The sequence below is a fragment of the Prionailurus viverrinus genome, chromosome A1, assembly GCF_022837055.1.
Source record: "Prionailurus viverrinus isolate Anna chromosome A1, UM_Priviv_1.0, whole genome shotgun sequence".
NCBI classification, from domain to species: Eukaryota; Metazoa; Chordata; class Mammalia; order Carnivora; family Felidae; genus Prionailurus; species Prionailurus viverrinus.
This window is the reverse complement of record NC_062561.1, coordinates 17,240,555-17,257,751: the sequence shown is the minus strand read 5'-3', so window position 1 is coordinate 17,257,751 and position 17,197 is coordinate 17,240,555. Positions and strand designations below refer to the sequence as shown.

The following is a 17,197-nucleotide window of genomic DNA, read 5'->3' as shown; positions in this document are numbered from 1 at the left end:
GCATTTTGTGTATTTCGTGGAGAAGCTTTATCGTTATGCTTCCCATCGTTGTATAAAAGAGGTGATAATACATCACTACAGCTGAAGTTGATAGTCAAACCCACTAGTCCAAAAAGTATGTCATCACCTAGATGGGAAGAATAAGTTACTCTTGAGAGAGGTCTGTTACTTCCTGGACAGATGGATGCATTTGGAGAAGTTACCTATCTTTCCCGAGACCCAGATCACTCCAACTAAACAACAAGAATAGTGCTTGTTCATAAGATTCAAGTACTTTCCATAATTCCCGAGGAATACATATCTTTGAAAAGTGTCAAAACATATTATATATGTGTCTTCATACACATGTATTGTATTACATGAAACGTATATGTTAAACTTGAAGATTTTGAAAATAAAGGTTCATATTACAGTCTATAAACATAGATTTTTTCTGGAGTATATTTTATTTATTTATTTATTTTTATTTATTTAAAAAAATTTTTTTTCAACATTTATTTATTTTTGGGACAGAGAGAGACAGAGCACGAACGGGGGAGGGGCAGAGAGAGAGGGAGACACAGAATCAGAAACAGGCTCCAGGCTCTGAGCCATCAGCCCAGAGCCCGACGCGGGGCTCGAACTCACGGACCGCGAGATCGTGACCTGGCTGAAGTCGGACGCTTAACCGACTGCGCCACCCAGGCGCCCCTCTGGAGTATATTTTAATTAAAATTATTGACTGTCTTACCAAGATATTAACTTGGTAAGACAGTCAATAATATAGCGTATAACATATAATATACTGTATAATGGATATATTACATGTAACTGAGTCAAAAAAATCAAAATTCTTAGTTTAATATTATTTTTACAGAAAGGAGAGATATCTTTATTTTCTCTCTTTCCACAAATACTGCAAATATTTTTTTTTATTTCTCTTTGGCAAAATACCTCACACTTCCCAGAGAGTAATTTCATTCAAGATACTCTTTAAGTTAAACAGTATTGCACTTCTCATTCAAATATTAGAGTATTTTACAAGACAGTGCAAAACCCCTACAAAAATAAGTATCATATTAAAATAATTTTGAAATATATATATGAATTTTTATTTTTTCTTTAATCCTGAGGTTTTCTGTGTTTATTCTGCTAGAGGGAAGTTTTCTTATATCAGGCGAATTAAGATAAATTCTGTTCCGTAGATAGTTTGCCAGAATCTGCCTAAGCCCCATAAGTAACGCCATGTCAACGGTGAGAAGAAGGGTCAAGAACAATATCTCTGGAATTTTTCTCTCTCACATGAAACTCCGGCTCTAAAAAAGCCCCCGAAATGATTTATTTTCTATTTCCATAAACACAATCCTTAGATGCACAGCCACATTTTCAGCAAATCCAAAAATAAACTCGGTTTCTTCAGCTAGCCATTCCTCGCTTACTATCTTGAAATATGATACAGCATAATGTTTTCTAAAGTTTAAATACAAATCAAAATTTTAAAGTAAATGTTACCATTCCATTAACTAGGGAGAGAAATGTGCCAAATAATAGAGCAGCCGTATCAGACCGAGACTATAACTGAGGGAAAAAAGCAAAATATTAAAAAAGCAAAAGCTAGGGGCACGTGGGTGGCTCAGTCAGTTAAGCGTCCAACTCTTGATTTTGGCTCAGGTCACGATCTCACAGTTCATGAGTTCGGCCCGGCATTGGGCTTTGTGCTAGCTGTGCGGATCCTGCTTGGGATTCTCCGTCGCCCTCTCTCTGCCCCTCCTCCTCTCTCTGCCCCTCCCCAGCATGCACGTGCTCTTTCTCAAAAACAAATAAATGATTTTTATTTTAAAGTAAAAACTATATTGGGGCGACTGGGTGGCGCAGTCGGTTAAACGTCCGACTTCAGCCAGGTCACGATCTCGCGGTCCGTGAGTTCGAGCCCCGAGTCGGGCTCTGGGCTGATGGCTCAGAGCCTGGAGCCTGTTTCCGATTCTGTGTCTCCCTCTCTCTCTGCCCCTCCCCCGTTCATGCTCTGTCTCTCTCTGTCCCAAAAATAAATAAACGTTGAAAAAAAAAATTAAAAAAAAAATAAAATAAAATAAAAAAAAGTAAAAACTATAATATCTGAGAATTGTAACCATTTGCTTTCAAGCCTTTTTTGGCAATTTTAAAGAAAATCATACTTTTGCTATTGAGGTATATTCAGTCATTCCAAGTGACAAACACGGGGCCTTGAACCAATAACTTAGTCTTTAAATTTTGATCTACTACACAGATTTACTTCTGAGTTCCACTCTAAAGTTATACTGACAGTAGGATTTCCCATTTGAGCATCAAGATTCAATTAACACATTATTTTTTATAAATTGGCGTCCTTCTTAGAATTGGTTTCATACTAAGATTTCTTTTGTCAATACAAAGAATATTAAACTATGATTTGGTTACTATAAAAACAAAGGCATCAAATTTATTAAACATCTGGACTGTAGGGAAAATCACATAGTCGAACCCAAATTAACACACTTTTTTGCCTCTCTGGCATGTATCCGACAGATGTCATTTTTCAAGGCTGTGATCACGTTACGCCCAATGATATTTTAAACAAATGGCCATTTAACGCTTCAAAAAATATGGAGGGTAAACATATCATCTTTTTGAGATAGATGACATAATTATGTACTTTAAAAAAAAATATCATTAGGGGTGCCTTGGTGGCTCAGTTGGCTAAGCGTCCGACTTCGGCTCAGGTCAAGATCTCGAAGTTCTTGAGCTCAAGCCAGGCGTCGGGCTCTGTGCTGACAGCTCAGAGCCTGGAGCCTGCTTCGGATTCTGTGTCTCCCTCTCTCTCTGCCCCTCCCCCAGTCATGCTCTGTCTCTCAAAAATGAATAAACATTTTTAAAAAAAGGTTTCTTTTTTAAAGCATCATTAGAAAATAGATGACTGGATCCAAATCCTTTCTTTTTCCCTCCTTCTTCTCTTACACACATACTCCCACCCCCACTTCCTGTGTCTTGTTCACACAACACATGTACTTCCTGAGGTTCTTTCGCTTCTCCTGAGAGCATGAGAGAACAGAACATCTTTATGATTAATCTAGAAGTGGCCAGTTTTTCTCCCAGCCTGTGGGATCAGGAAGAGAACAGAAAAGAGAGTGAGCAGCGGCGGGGGCTTTGGGGGGAGTAGTGACGGTGACCTTGTGGAGGAGACTCGGACCACAAGTCATAGCCTATCCTCTGGAGTATTCTTCAGATTTCACCGAGAAAAAAGTTTTAGCTAGCTCAGTCACAAAATCCCCCGAACTGAGGACATCACTAGACATTCTGAGATTGGTAAGGTAAAACACACCTTTACGTAGCACTGTGTTCCTGGTGAATGCAATTATCCATCATCACAAGTTCACACAGCACCCATGTGCAAACTAGCAAAGGGCACCCGCTTTGGGCAGACACCCCCCCGGGTAGGCACATGGCTTGGAAGTGTTGCTGGGCTGGATTCCAGCATCCTCTTGTCACCTCAAGTCGGCAGCTTCATGCACGGCATATTCTGAACAACTGGACATGGGGATCCTATGTACATAGATCTTTCTTTTTTAGTGTTTTGCTAATCCCAAGGCAAGAATAATATAACTGGAACATTCATCTCTACTCATTGCAGAGTAGGACTGTGGCAGATTGAGAATGTAAGATTTTCTATCGGCAAATAACAAATGCACCCGGTATAAATTCAGGTGAGCATAAAATGATACTCGAGGCAGATTCCTTGTAATGAAGTCATCAAAGAACAACCAATAAAAGTCACTCTCCTTGTTTATACTAACAGGAGAGTGAACACTTACCACCATCTTCAACTGTAAAATGGAACATATCACTTGTGGCATTGGCCCCATCTTTTAAAACGTAGCATATTTTCATGTCTTCGATGTCAGCTAGAAAATAACCAAAGAACAAGATGATTCATTACTAGGGCAAGATTGGTGACTCATTACTCATGGCAAATCCTACTGGCTATTACTTTTCTGTAACCATATTTAGATTTCCTTCTCCTAAGGGAGGCAGTGCTATCTTATTTCTCCTATCTCTAAGCCCCTTGATTTCAGCTGTCCCATGGAAATCTGATCCCTTACCCAGATAGAGTTCAAGAGTTAGGTTATAATAATAGCAAGGTGTTGCCCCACCCAATGGTATTTGCATGTTCATGCACCAAAGAAGTGACTCTCTAAATACGGAATGTCAGACTTCATGACAGGTGGAAAGGAAGATATTTTGAGGCACGGCAGATTTCCTGGCACTCCTGAAATCACACCCTTTCCCTCCCTGTAGCGCTGGCCCTAAGAGGAAAGAACTTCCCTGCCCCCCTCTGGCTAACTTTTCTTACCTCTGGCGGTATACAACACGCTGTTTTTAAGTTCCCCAGAGCTTGAAAGGGAAAGAATCAAGGCCGTTTTAAATCTCCCAAGATTGAAATAAGTGTCATGACCCCAGAGAGAAATGAGAACAGAAAGCATCTAATGAGAGCTGAAACTTTTATTCAGAGTGAAAAGTTATTCTGCCTCAGGAATGCTCTGTAGGTTGCTTCCTGTCCCAGCTTTCAAATTCACTGGCATACTCTGTTTTCCGTATTGACTAAGGTACAATTTCAAAAATTGATTTCCCCATTTTACGAGTTACTCTCCTTCATGATGCCACACAGACAACATAATGAACCAAATATCATCCTGTTCTGTGATGCTTGCAACACTATTGTTATTTGATCTGGGCCGGGCAGTAAGTAGTTATTGCCAAAGCTACATAAAATCAAGATCGCAGCTAAAAGTGGCTTCAACAATGAATGGTATGTAATATGTATTTGTCTCGTGTGCGCTCTGCAGGTTTTCCATCTTCGGAGAGGTCTACTGAGTTCGTGCTATGAAGTCCACAAGCATTGTATATGAGAAAATTACTTTATGAAAGAATAAACTCGAGTGATGCCAGGTGTTGGGATCAACAAATTACTCCATGAATTTTTAGGACTCCACTTGACAGACGTGAAAAGGACACTCCCCCTTGGCTCATACAGATTTGAAAGGTGACTCACTTACAATCAGGCATCTGAGGGGAAAATCTGATTTAATAGTTAATGGTAACTTCTTATAAAAGAGGTACTAGAAGGTGAAGCAAATTCAAGTTGTTTTATTCTCCCTTAGCGTTTCATTTTGAACTCTGCTGTAACTTTCCCAATTTCTGCCTAGTGTCATTTGTATCTTCCTGTGTGGCTATCTCTCCTAGAAGACTGAAAACTTGTGGGATTGTTGTTGTTGTTGTTGTTGTTGTTTTCATCTTAACTTCCCACAGTCCTTTGCTCGGAGTCTAATATTCAGCAATGGCTCAAATGTTTCTTAATTTAAAATCTGAGAGCCCAAGGGCACCTGGGTGCCTCAGTAAGTCAAGCATCCCACTCTTGGTTTCAACTCAGGTCATGATCTCATGGTTTGTGGGCTCGAGCCCCACGTCAGGCTCTGTGCTGACAGTGCTGAGCCTGCTTGGGATTTTCTCTCTCTCCCTCCCTCTCTCTGCCCCTCCCCTGCTCATGATCTCTCTTTGTCTCTCAAAATAATCAGTAAATAAACATAAATAACCAAACGAAAGAGCCCAGAGGTCTGGTGGACCACGCTTGGACCTCTACCTACTCATGTATGATGTTTCTACAAAGGTAAGGAGTGAAGCCCCCACAGGCTCTTTCCTTGTCTACTCCCACAACTCTGAACCCTTTCAACCTTTAACTCATCAGGAAGAAATAAGGTGAACTCTACTCTGACCACACATCCTTAGCATTAGAACAAAGTCCTCTGGTCATGTGGGGAAGACCTTTTTCCAAACTTCCCCATTCCTTCTTTAATTTTATAAGAAAATCTAAAGGCTCTACTATGAGAAAAGGAAAAACTCATTAGTATATCCACGCTTTGTATTGATGTTTTCTTGCAAAAATACAGTATTTACGAAACAGTTACACTTAAATAAATCACCACTTCAAAACTGATTTTTTAAAACCTTTTTTTTCCTTAAGTAAAGAGAACATGAATGCAATTACATGACACAAAGGTGTCAAATTTTCCCTCCAAGTTAGGGCATGCAATATTGATTAGTTGGAACAAACCAAAATTCTTTTCATTTTTGTTATAACTCAGTTAATAATTCATAGCTCAAAAAAGGGACTTTAAAAAAATCTCAAATAAGTAAAGACTTTGATCATAGTGCTGTTATTCTATAGGAACCTCTAAAACTATCACAAACATCATAAATATATAAACAGTCGCTTCTTAAGGCACAGTGGTATTAGCTAGATCAAAACCTAGTTGCCAAAATGTTACCTTCTTTCAGTAAACATCTAACAATGAACTGGATGTTCTTCTAACCACTACTCATGCATCAGATGTATTTCAGTTTATCTACACAAGCATTCCACATTTTGTGTTTTTGTTTTGATTCTAAGTTCATTGACTTGCCTGGCAACCATACCCTGGCTCGAACTCTTTGGGGGAAATTTCTGAAAGTGATCTACAACTTATCTCCCACAAGAGATCACTGGGTACTACTCATAGACAAAAAAGTCCAGGTCCTTGACACAAGTGATTTAAACCTGGGATAGAGCGAGCAGGGACACCCTGGCAAATTGAAATAATTAATTTCTCTAATTGGTCTAATTCTGCCTTGTTAACTCTTCCTAAGAATAAAAGTGAATAAACTTTAGAAACAAATGGATTTTCATCTCCTAAGGACCATTACGTGAATCGGTTTGGGAATAACCTTCTTTACCCACCTTTGCTCACTTGACTCAGCCCAGTGCATTGAAAATCCATCAAAATATAGTTAAGCATCCCACTCTTGATTTCAGCTCAGGTCATGATCTCGTGGTTCGTGGGTTCGAGCCCCACGTCGGGCTCTGCACTGACACTCTCTCTCTCTCTCTCTCTCTCTCTCTCTCTGCCCCTCCCCTCCTTGTGCTTTTTCTCTCCTTCTCTCTCAAAATAAATAAGCATTAAAAAATATATAGTTTAGGGGCGCCTGGGTGGCGCAGTTGGTTAAGCGTCCGACTTCAGCCAGGTCACGATCTCGCGGTCCGTGAGTTCGAGCCCCGCGTCGGGCTCTGGGCTGATGGCTCGGAGCCTGGAGCCTGTTTCCGATTCTGTGTCTCCCTCTCTCTCTGCCCCTCCCCCGTTCATGCTCTGTCTCTCTCTGTCCCAAAAATAAATAAACGTTGAAAAAAAAAAAATTTTCAAAAAAAAAATATATATAGTTTAGCTTATCCTTTCATGACTACGGAAAACAAAAACAAATACAAAGTTTGTGTTGTCCTCACTCCAGATACTGCTTTTATTTGTCTACTACGAGAGCAGCCACCGTAACTCTATGATGGGAGCCTTTCCATTTTTATTCACCCATCTAGTCTCTAGAAATAACTGCCATGAACCAAACCGCAGTCTCAAGTTGTTCAAATGAGTGCTCTGTGATTAACTACCAACAGTTTCCCTAGTCAGTATTTGGGTTCTTATTGGAATGCGATCGTTTCTCTTAGAAAAGGTAATCTTAAAAGAGTATCTTCACTTTTTATAATAAACTGATTATATTTACAAATGACCATAAAGAGTAATCATGGTGAGTTCATCTCTAAGGAATAATCAGGGTGAGTCCACGTCAGTGAGAGATAGGGCAAGAGCCTATAAAGAAATCACATAATTTAGGGTTCGATATTTACGAAATAATATTCCAATATTTTTTGAGCTGTTGGACTTGGTCCATAGAATTTAAACCACATCGTCTGCCTGTCGTCACACGAAAATTCCTTTTTAAAAAATCTTTAAAATCAGATTAGTTTTTCAGGTCAGAGGAGTGATTGGAAGTAACATTTTCTATCCTGTAATATATTCCTTTTACCCTCTTCACTTTCCACTTTCCATGAAAAGAAACCAGTCTAAGATTGCATGGCATCTCTGTCCTCAGAAAGCCTTCACACAAAAGTTTCCTGCCGGTCTGGCATGACACTGGGCACTCTGAGGTTTTCCTGTCCCTGCAGGCCCTAGAATATATTCAGGCTTGCAGCCAAGAATCAGGAGGTTGGAGTGCAGGGCCATTTGCCAGAATCTAAAACAGAGGAGCAGTTCACTTTAACACTAACTACACTTCGCGACATCCGTTTATTAAAGCATCTGTTGTCTCAGAGCACAACACTATTGCGGGAAAAGAACACCCCCCCTGGGATGCCCTGAGGATAAACCTCATCTCCGCTCACAGAGCCCACAGAGGGTAGATCTCGTTTCCATCCTGACACGGTGAGATTTCCATGAAAGCAACCCAAAGCCCTTTGTAGTGAAGGTCGCACGTTCTAGAGAACAGAGCCCTAAGTCCCAAGCCAGCAGACTGAACGGGCTTCTCCCGTCAGTCACTGAGTAACTGCACGGGGCACCTGCCCTTCCTGTCGTACATTGTGTCCATACACAAAGAGGATTTAGTTTAGAAAAGCGCTTTAGCCTCAAGAATGTAGATGCTTGAGGCAACGGGTGTTCGTTACTGTGGTTGAAAGGGGACGCAGAGAAGATCTGAAATAAGGAAATAACTTCCTCCTTCTATTCTCCTATTAATCTTGTTAACATATCTTCAGGTTCCTAACAAAGTGAACGTATATTCCAGTGATGGACATGTTGTCTTACACATCATGAAGCGTGCTTTCTTTTTGGGCTTGTATCACGTGACACACTTTGTACATAGAACTGTTAGAACTCTAGACAGGTGCTCGCTTACCTCTTAGGTCTCTGGTGTTTGCCTAAGGCATATAATAGAAGAATTAGAAACCTACAAAGTAAATATAAATACATCTCTTTATTCCAGTTCCAAAGTTCCCAAGAACTATGACAGGATTAGAACAATGCTCTCAAGAAAATTAATCAAAGTAATATAAATTTGAAGGCTCTGTGTGAATGGTAGGTGAAAACGGTCCGAATACAAAGACTTGAGAAAGCACATCTCTCTCGAAGGTGCCAAAATGCTGCACGAACTACCTGTTTGTACCACAGTATAAACCACAGTCTGCTCAGAGGGCAGGTGTGGCAAACAAAACAGAACGGAAGAGCCTTCTTCAGCTTAAACTCACCGAGGTCTGGCCCCTGGTTTGGCAGCATACCTTGCTGCTGTCAAAATACATTGATATTCACTCAATGCAATGTCGAAATACATTGATATTCACTAATGCCAGTCGCTGCAGGGGGACATATGGCAAGAAGGGATATTCTTTCCTCAGGAAAGTGAGTCCCTGTACTCTCCCCGTCTCTTTATTTCCCTTCCCTTTTCTTCCCTTGGACTCAAATTCGATCCCCTACTTGTAACGTTTTTGGTGACTGCCATATCCTCAGAAAATAAGACCCGCACTTTCCGCTGGGTATAAGGAAAGAAAAGTGTACCGTACCTTGTGTAAACTGAGAGACACTGTGGTTGCCTCTGTCCAGGTTGAGGAGATACCCATGTTGAGGGGCCTCCGTCACAATAAACCTGAGAGAAAAACGTAAGCTGTCTCTGTCCTCCACTTTCAATATTTTGCTTGTGATCATGAATCCCAAGTGGCCAGTAGCCAGAGTGCGAAGTGTAGAGGCCCCTTTGTTCACTGCAATTTGGGGGACGCTATCGTCAACAGGTAAGACTTGGATTTTCATCACTTGGGGTCTCCTTGTTTCAAATATTGTATCGGGGAAAACATAGAACTCTGTATGGGAACCATCAGTCACTGTGAAGGAGAAGCTGTCTTCATTTGACTCAGTGCCATCATGTCTGTAGCTGATTAAGTTTTCGTTCAGGTCTTGCTTGGTAAAAACCATGGCAGGTCTGGTATTGTTGAATAGGAGTTGACCATGAACAGGCACCTGCGTGACAGTGAACTTCAGGAGTTTGTCTGGAGTATCTTGGTCTTCGACAGTGAGTTCAAAGGGAGTGATCAGCTTGTTTTCACCCTCACTGACAACCAGGTTATGGACGGTGACCACTGGCTTTTTGTTGTCCACATCGCTAATGGAGATACGGAATGTCCGGAAGACAGGGTTATGTCCATCAGTGACCTGAAACTCAAAACTGTCCATCTTGACCTCATCGTCAGCTGTGTGGATGTAGTAGATTTTGTTGCCAGCCAGTTGGAGCTGAGAGAACGATGTGATGGATGCTCCAGGTTGATCTGTGCACTCTAAGTGACCTCTCATGGGAGCCCTGGTGATGGTAAAAACTAAGTTTTCATCAGGACTGTTCAAGTCACTAGTACTTAATAAGTCTGTTGTGAGGGTGACTTTACCACCTTCTTTCAAGGATACTCCCTTGCTTATCACATCCGGGAAGACAATGTCTACGCTCCCAACAGAAACATAAAAGTAGCGATCTATAAGCGCATTTATTCCATCGGTCACATCAAATTTAATTAGGTCCCGAATGCCCTCTTGTCCAAAATGGACGTACTGAATTAAGTTTCTGTCCACTTCATCCTGGGTAAAATTCATCCCCACTGTGATATTTTCAAAGGCACCTGCAGGTTTTTGTCTCTGTAATAAGCCATGTCCCGGCCCATAACGAATAATATAAACCAAAGATTTGTCTTCTGAATCTAAATCAGTTGCCATCAATATTTTGTTGTTGATAATTTTGGTTTCCCCAATTTCTATTTCTAGACCATTATTGATGGTCATTCTGGGGGTCTCATCATCAACTGGGATAACCATAATGAGGACCATCCTTTCCACCGAGTGCTTACCGTCTGTTAGTTTAATCACAAAACTGTCCTCCTGGGTCTCAGAATCATCATGCTCGTAAATAATGCTTGAACTCTCTATGATCTGGTCCAAGGTGAAGCTTTCAACCAACACTGTGCCATTTATCAGCTGATTCATGATGTGACCACGAGTGGGAAATTGGGTAATGGTGAAAGTTAGATCATCCGGGGGAATGTCAGCATCAGCAGCATTGAGGATGGGTGTATCGATCACCAGACTCATGCCTTCCATCACCATAAATTCTCTCATAAATATTTCTGGCTGTTCGTCATTGGTGGGAATGATTATAATGGGAAAAAAATGTCTCTCTGAAAAGTTAATGCCATCAGAGCAACGAAATATAAACCGGTCTTCCACAGGTTCTACCCCTTTGTGGACACTCTGGACATAGTTAATATGACTCTGCCTGAGGTCTTTCAGGGTAAAGGCACTTATGGCAATTCCTGCTCTTGATTTCTCAGAGCCTGGTGCTGGAGAAATGTTTTCAACATAACCGGAGGTAGGCTGAATAACTATAGTACACAAGATGTCATCATTGAGGGAATCAATATCTTCAGCACTTATATGTGTTGAGGTTATAACACTTTTGTCACCTTCCATGACTATAAACCGTTCACCTACAGAAATTTCTGGAGCTTGGCTATCGACAGGGAGGATGGTCACCCACACAGTAACCCCTTGGATAGCACTGCCACCTATTACCCATTCTTGAGACATATCTGACAGACTCAGGTTAAAAGAATCCCCTTTGGGCAACAGGCCTATCTCACCGCTTGTGTGGGCATAGACGACAGAGCCCTCTAAGATGTCCCTTTGGGTAAACTGCTCCGCCGGAACTCCGTTGACCAGGATTTCTCCATACAAGGGTGGGTCTTCCAAGAGGAAAGTCAACATCAAATCATCAGTGTCCCCATCAGTCCCCTTGATAACACTGGCAGTGAGTTCAGCAGCTCCATTTTCTAAAACGTCTAGATATGACCCCAGAGTACCAGCAGGAAGGCTCAGCATGGGCACCTCATCACCCGCGGGCCGGACATTCACTCTGAGAGTGATGGGCACCACGTGGTGTCTGTCGCTGACCTCCAAGGAGCAGCTGTCAGTCAGGGACCCGTCCCCATTATGGACATAGGAAATCCGACCCTGTTTTATATCTTCCAAGTGGAAGACCTCCCCCACATGCAGTATCTGTCCAGACACTCTCAGGTGGCCATGTTCGGGTGCCCGTGTGAGAGTGAAAGAGATGTGGGCTACATCGGTGTCTACATCACTCACACGTAACTCAGTCTCACTCAGGATGTGGTGGCCCTTCACCTGAACGGTGAAACCCGTGTTGAGGATCTCAGGTGGCTGGTTGTCCACGGGCTGCAAGTAAAGGGTGAAGGTGCCTGGAGCCACATTCCCGGCTTGGTCCTCCACCTGGAATTGAAACTGGGCCACTCGGGCAGCCACTCCCAGTTCTTGATCCGGAGGTCTGTAGGCAATTTTATGGTGGTTGATCTGGGCTTGGGTAAAATGGGCCACCACGACTGAGGGGTTGTCGGTCAGGACCAAGGTGCCGAGGGGGGCTGGTGAGTGGTTTTCATCTGTGTCCGTGGGGGGCTGGGTCACGGTGTAGCGCAGCTCTCGGTCATCTGTGTCCAGGTCAGTGTAGCGCAGCCACTTTTTCCTCAGCGGCGTGAGCTGGGATTCTTGCACCACCATCCGAAGGGGACAGCCGCTGCCCAGCTCCGGAGGGAGGCGATCCACAGGATGGATGCGAATCGCAAACCTGTGTGGTCCAGACTGATTAGGGGGGTCATGGTTATCCTGGACCCGGAATGTGAACTGGTCCATCACTGGCCCGGGACTATGGGGCCCGGAGTGCCTGTAGAACAGCCTCCCCTCTGTTATGTCCCGCTGCCTCCACTCCGTCACCGTTTGCTCATAGAACGCTCCCTGTTTCCTCCAAGGGCCCCTGCTCAGCTCCTCTTCCTCGCGGGGAGGATGGGTTTGGCGGAGAAGCAGATGCCCTATGGTCGAGGAAGGCGACTCCAGCACAAAAAGCAGCAGAGGGTCATCTGAGTCGATGTCCGTTGCACTCAGGGCCAGGGGAAGGATGGGCGCCGTTTCACCCTCCGCCAGCGTCAGCCCCGTGTTAGCATTGAGGACTGGCGGCTGGTCATCCACAGGCACCAAGGTGATGGGGAACAAGAACTGCACCTGGTGCCTGCGTCCTCCGTCCACCATTCGAAGTACAAGGTTGTCACTCAGTGAGCCGTCTCTGTCATCGTGATGGTAGACCACCTGGCCGGCGGCCAGCTCGGCCACCGTGAAGGTCTTAGGGGCAGAGTTGCCATCGGTGGCGCCCAGAAGGACAAGGTGACCGTGGCGGAGCCCAGCCACCACCTCTAGCTGCACTGCCTCTAGGTCATCCTCATCGCTGACGACCAAGTTCTGCGGTCCACTGCCTGCAGGGCCCGTCAGGGGCCGAGACTGGCCCTCATAGAGAATGAGACCGGTGTTCCGGGTGACCACGGGAGCCAGTGTGTTCATGGGCTTCACCACTACCATGAAGGCAAAAGGGTCTGAGGCTGCTCCTTCCGGGTCCACTGCTTCCAACTCCAGTTCAAAGAGACGCTCCTGGTCAGAGTCCTCAGAGGGGGGCTGGTAGGCAATCTTCAGGAGCCGCAGATCCCTCTGAGTAAAGGAGGAGAGGGGCAGGCTGCGGTCATCAGTACTCACTAGGTAGCCCTGGCCAGGCTGGAAGGGAGAGGTGAGGTTGAAGATCAACAGGTCAGGGGGCGACTCGGCATCCTCGGCTGCCAGCATGTCTGGGGTCAGAGCCGTCAGTACAAACTGGTCCACCTCCATCATCATCATGGCCACGAAACTGGGCCTGGGTGCGGTGTTCTCCGCCCCTCCTCGGATTCTCACCAGCACCTGGAAGTGCTCACGTTTCAAAGGGGGTCTGCCCACAGGCGAACCCCGAGAGCGCAGCTCCACCACCATGGGCACCCAGTCCCTGTTCGGTGACCGACTGGGGGCTGTGTGACGGTAGCGCACCCCCAGCTCCTGGAAAGCTTTGCAGTCCATCAGGAGAGGCTCCGGGGCGCCCCCCTCGCTGGCTGGACCCGGGACCTGTGGGTAGTGGAGGAGCTCCCCATAGCGAGGCAGCGCGCTCAAGCCGGACAGGATGCCCACGCGACACTCCTCGGTCTCCGGCTGGTAGGCGAACTCCAGGCTCCGCGCGTCCAGGGCGTTGCTGGTCCCCAGCAGCTCCTCCACGACTAGGGGCAGGTTCCGAGTCACCACCTCCAGCTGGGTGAAGACCACCTCCACCTCCAGCACCAAGGGTAGCACTGCGGCCCCTCCCGGCGCGTCGTAGCGCAACTGCAGCCGAATGCGATCCCGCGACGGGCTGCGCGCGCCCAGGTGCGAGTAGCGCACCTCTCCCGGGCCGAAGTCGCACGGGAAGCGCTTGGGACTCAAGCGTCCGGGCCGCTGGGCCAGCGCGTCGTTGTCTAGCACGGTCACCGCGCAGCGGTCCCCCGGCTGCACCTGCAGCACCAGGTCCTGCAGCGGATCCAGCCAGACCTCACGGCCGAAGGGCACCCGGAGCCCACGGTTTGCCAGCACGATGGCCTCCTCGGCGGGGACCCCTGCAGCCCCCGCGAGATCCGGGGACAGCAACGCCGGGCCAGGGGCAGCGGGCTGTGCCAGGACGCAGCTTACCAGTGACAGGAGAAGCAGCAGCAGCAGCAACACCAGGCGGGGCGGCAGCGTTGGGATCTGCTGAAAACTGGTGGGGCTGGCCACCCCGCCGGCGTGGGAGGCGATCCCGGGGGTCCTGGCCGCGTGCATGGTGCAGATATTAGGGCTCGGACAGGTCAGCCTGAGAGAGCACAGTCAGTCCCCGGGCAGGGAGCAAGAGACCTCTCCGCAAAGTGCCAGGAACTCCGCACTTGGTAGCCGCGTCTGGGCCGGGATGGAAAGTTGCGCGGCGCGGGCCGAGCTGGCGCAGCAGAGGCGGCTGAACCTTCCCGAACGTCCGGCTCCGCCGCCCGCGGCTCACTCGCTGGGAGAACCGAGTCCCCCCGCCCCCCAACTCCTGCTTCCCAGGTCCCGGGACCCAGAGCTTTGAGGGAAATCCCTCCCCCAGCACCCCCTGACTCCAGTCCTCCCAGGAGGCCAATCGTCGGTCCCGGGAGGAGGCCCCGAGTTGAGGGTTGGGTAGTGGTATCTGCCAATCAGCTCCTAGGGGCGGAGGCGGGGAAACAGCGCGGTGGGGAGGAGGTGCAGGGTGCTACAAAGTTGTCTTGGAAGCGAGGGGCTAGCGGCCTGACGCTGCGCAGCTTTGCTCGCGCTCCTCTCGGGCTAGGGGTTCCGGCAGAGGAGCCGAGGCACGCGTCTGGGCTCGAATCAGTCCTTCAGCTGCCTGGGACCCAGGATTACCCGCTGTCGCCCGCACCCCCTCCAATTCGATGCAGCCTCGCGCGGAGGAGTGTGCGGTTATTGCTCACAGACGTTTGCAAACCCGAGAGGAAAGTTATTCGCAATGTTGCGTGTGTTTGAATCGAAACCCAAGAACAGTTGGATGGAAACTCTGGGGCATTTTTGCAAGAGAAGGATAGCTGGAATTAAAAGCCAAGGCTAGAGCAGGTTGCTCACCGCCCCCGCCCCCAACACACACACACACACACACACACACACACACACACACACACACACACGCCCCACCCCCGCCTGCTGCTGTCTCCTCGTAAATTACAAGGGGGCACAGTCCTTGGATTGGGGAGTTTTAAACAAGTCCCTCCTTTGCAACCAAAGTTCTGAGTGAAAGGGGAATAAGGGGTGGGGAGGGGGGACGTTTGGAATGCGTGAGAAATGCAGTCCGATCGGAATCGCGAGACTAGCACCAAAAAATAGCTTCTAGGGAATGTAGCCCCCAGGCTCTCCCAAAGCCGCCGCTGTTCAGGTAGTTGTCGTTAGAAACGTTCCTGTTCTCTTCGCAGTAATTAGACCAAGTGCAAACTAAATCTACTTGTCAGCGTCACATTTCTTTGCATGCCAAGAGAAATGATAAATATCCGGAGGGCGTAACGAAAATAGGTTAGCTCCCATTTCAGTCGGCTGGTTGTTAAGTCAGATCTTGAGCTCTTCCTGCCCCCTTGTGTTTGTCCGGTTTCAGGAGCTTGTGGATTCCCCTTCTAAAGAGTTTCTAACAGCACCCCTCCTCTCCAGCGTCTTGGGGGGGGGGGGGGAGAAGAAGATGGAAAAAACTCTTGTAGTTAATAAACCAACCATTTCCCGATTAGTTTCTTGAGCAGTCTTGCTTACTTATCCTGATCAATATGTTTTATTTTAGATAATATTCTTTCCTGCTCAGTAACACAAGTCGGATTATTAGTTGGAATATAGAGTTGGGACTATGGTCATCCTGCCCTTTCTAGTTTAAAGGTAGTTTAGATTTGGGGAAGAAAAGAGTGCAAGAAACTGTCATGACATTTTAAACTTCAGCCTAGATTGAAGATATAAAATGCATATGTGGGTACATTTCAGTAGGAAGTATTTGTCTTATTAACTCTTCTGGGTCTTTAGCCTGAGTTTCTCCAGTCCCGAATTTTGATCTCTGCTTGGCACACTCATAGCTATTTTCCAGGCCACAGCACTGAGCCTCTCTACAAAGTATAGCTGGGAAGTGTCAGATTCTGTTCCAGAAAGGCCACTGGGCAGTGTCTGTCCCTGGGAGTCAGAGATGGAAAGTTCTGAAATTTTTCAAAAAGAAGCAAGGGAGAGAGAGAGAGAGAGAGGGAGGGAGAGAGAGAGAGAGAGAGAGAGGGAGAGAGAGAGAGAGAGAGAGATTAATTTAAAGGAGCCACTCATATAAGCAAACAAACAACATTTAGTTAATTAAACATTAATTGAACTTATTCCTTTTTCTTAATGCTTTGGACTTTGGGGCAGCTTTTAGCTCCCACTTAGAACTGATGAATATTTTTCACAATTTAGTATAAAATGAGCATCCACAAACATAGAAGGGATAGGGCTGAAATTTTAAACCTATGAGAAAACCCCCATCCAAATCCATCAGTTTCCAATTCGCTTTGGCATTATTATTTCATAACTTCTTATAAAATTATTCGTCATTGCAAAAGAGTTCAAACTGCAGTGACAGAGGGACGTTTTATCATGTCCTGTTCACAAATAAAACACAGGGAAAGATGCCAAATGAAATAGAACATCAGTGTCAGAATATGGTTCTTTATAGATTATATTCCAAAGTTTGGTTCCATACTTTGAAAAATTTCAACTGGAGGAAGAGATTATTCAGGCATTGTGGCTCTGGGTGTGTTCTCACCAGAATCAGATCAACACCCTGACCCTTGATGCTTCCCAGTGGCTCCAGGGTTTTCCTTTCTTCCTTTTAAAGTCCAACTCTGTTTGACTTGCAAGCAATGATAAGATCAGCA

At 46.0% G+C, this 17,197-nt stretch overlaps 1 protein-coding gene across 2 annotated transcripts in view; it reads right to left on the bottom strand.

The window, feature by feature from the left end:
• Positions 1–14,831, bottom strand: part of FREM2 (FRAS1 related extracellular matrix 2) — a 168,450-nt gene extending 153,619 nt beyond the window's left edge. For both annotated transcript variants that reach the window (XR_007154629.1, XM_047869874.1), the window contains exons 1-2: positions 9,407–14,831; positions 3,807–3,896 (exon numbers count right to left, since the gene is read on the bottom strand). Coding sequence is in view for 1 of the 2 variants with exons in the window: in XM_047869874.1 (XP_047725830.1) it covers positions 3,807–3,896; positions 9,407–14,588 (5,272 nt within the window). In the remaining variant the exon portion in view is untranslated. The remainder of the gene's footprint in view (positions 1–3,806; positions 3,897–9,406) is intronic.
• Positions 14,832–17,197: the final 2,366 nt, after the last annotated feature.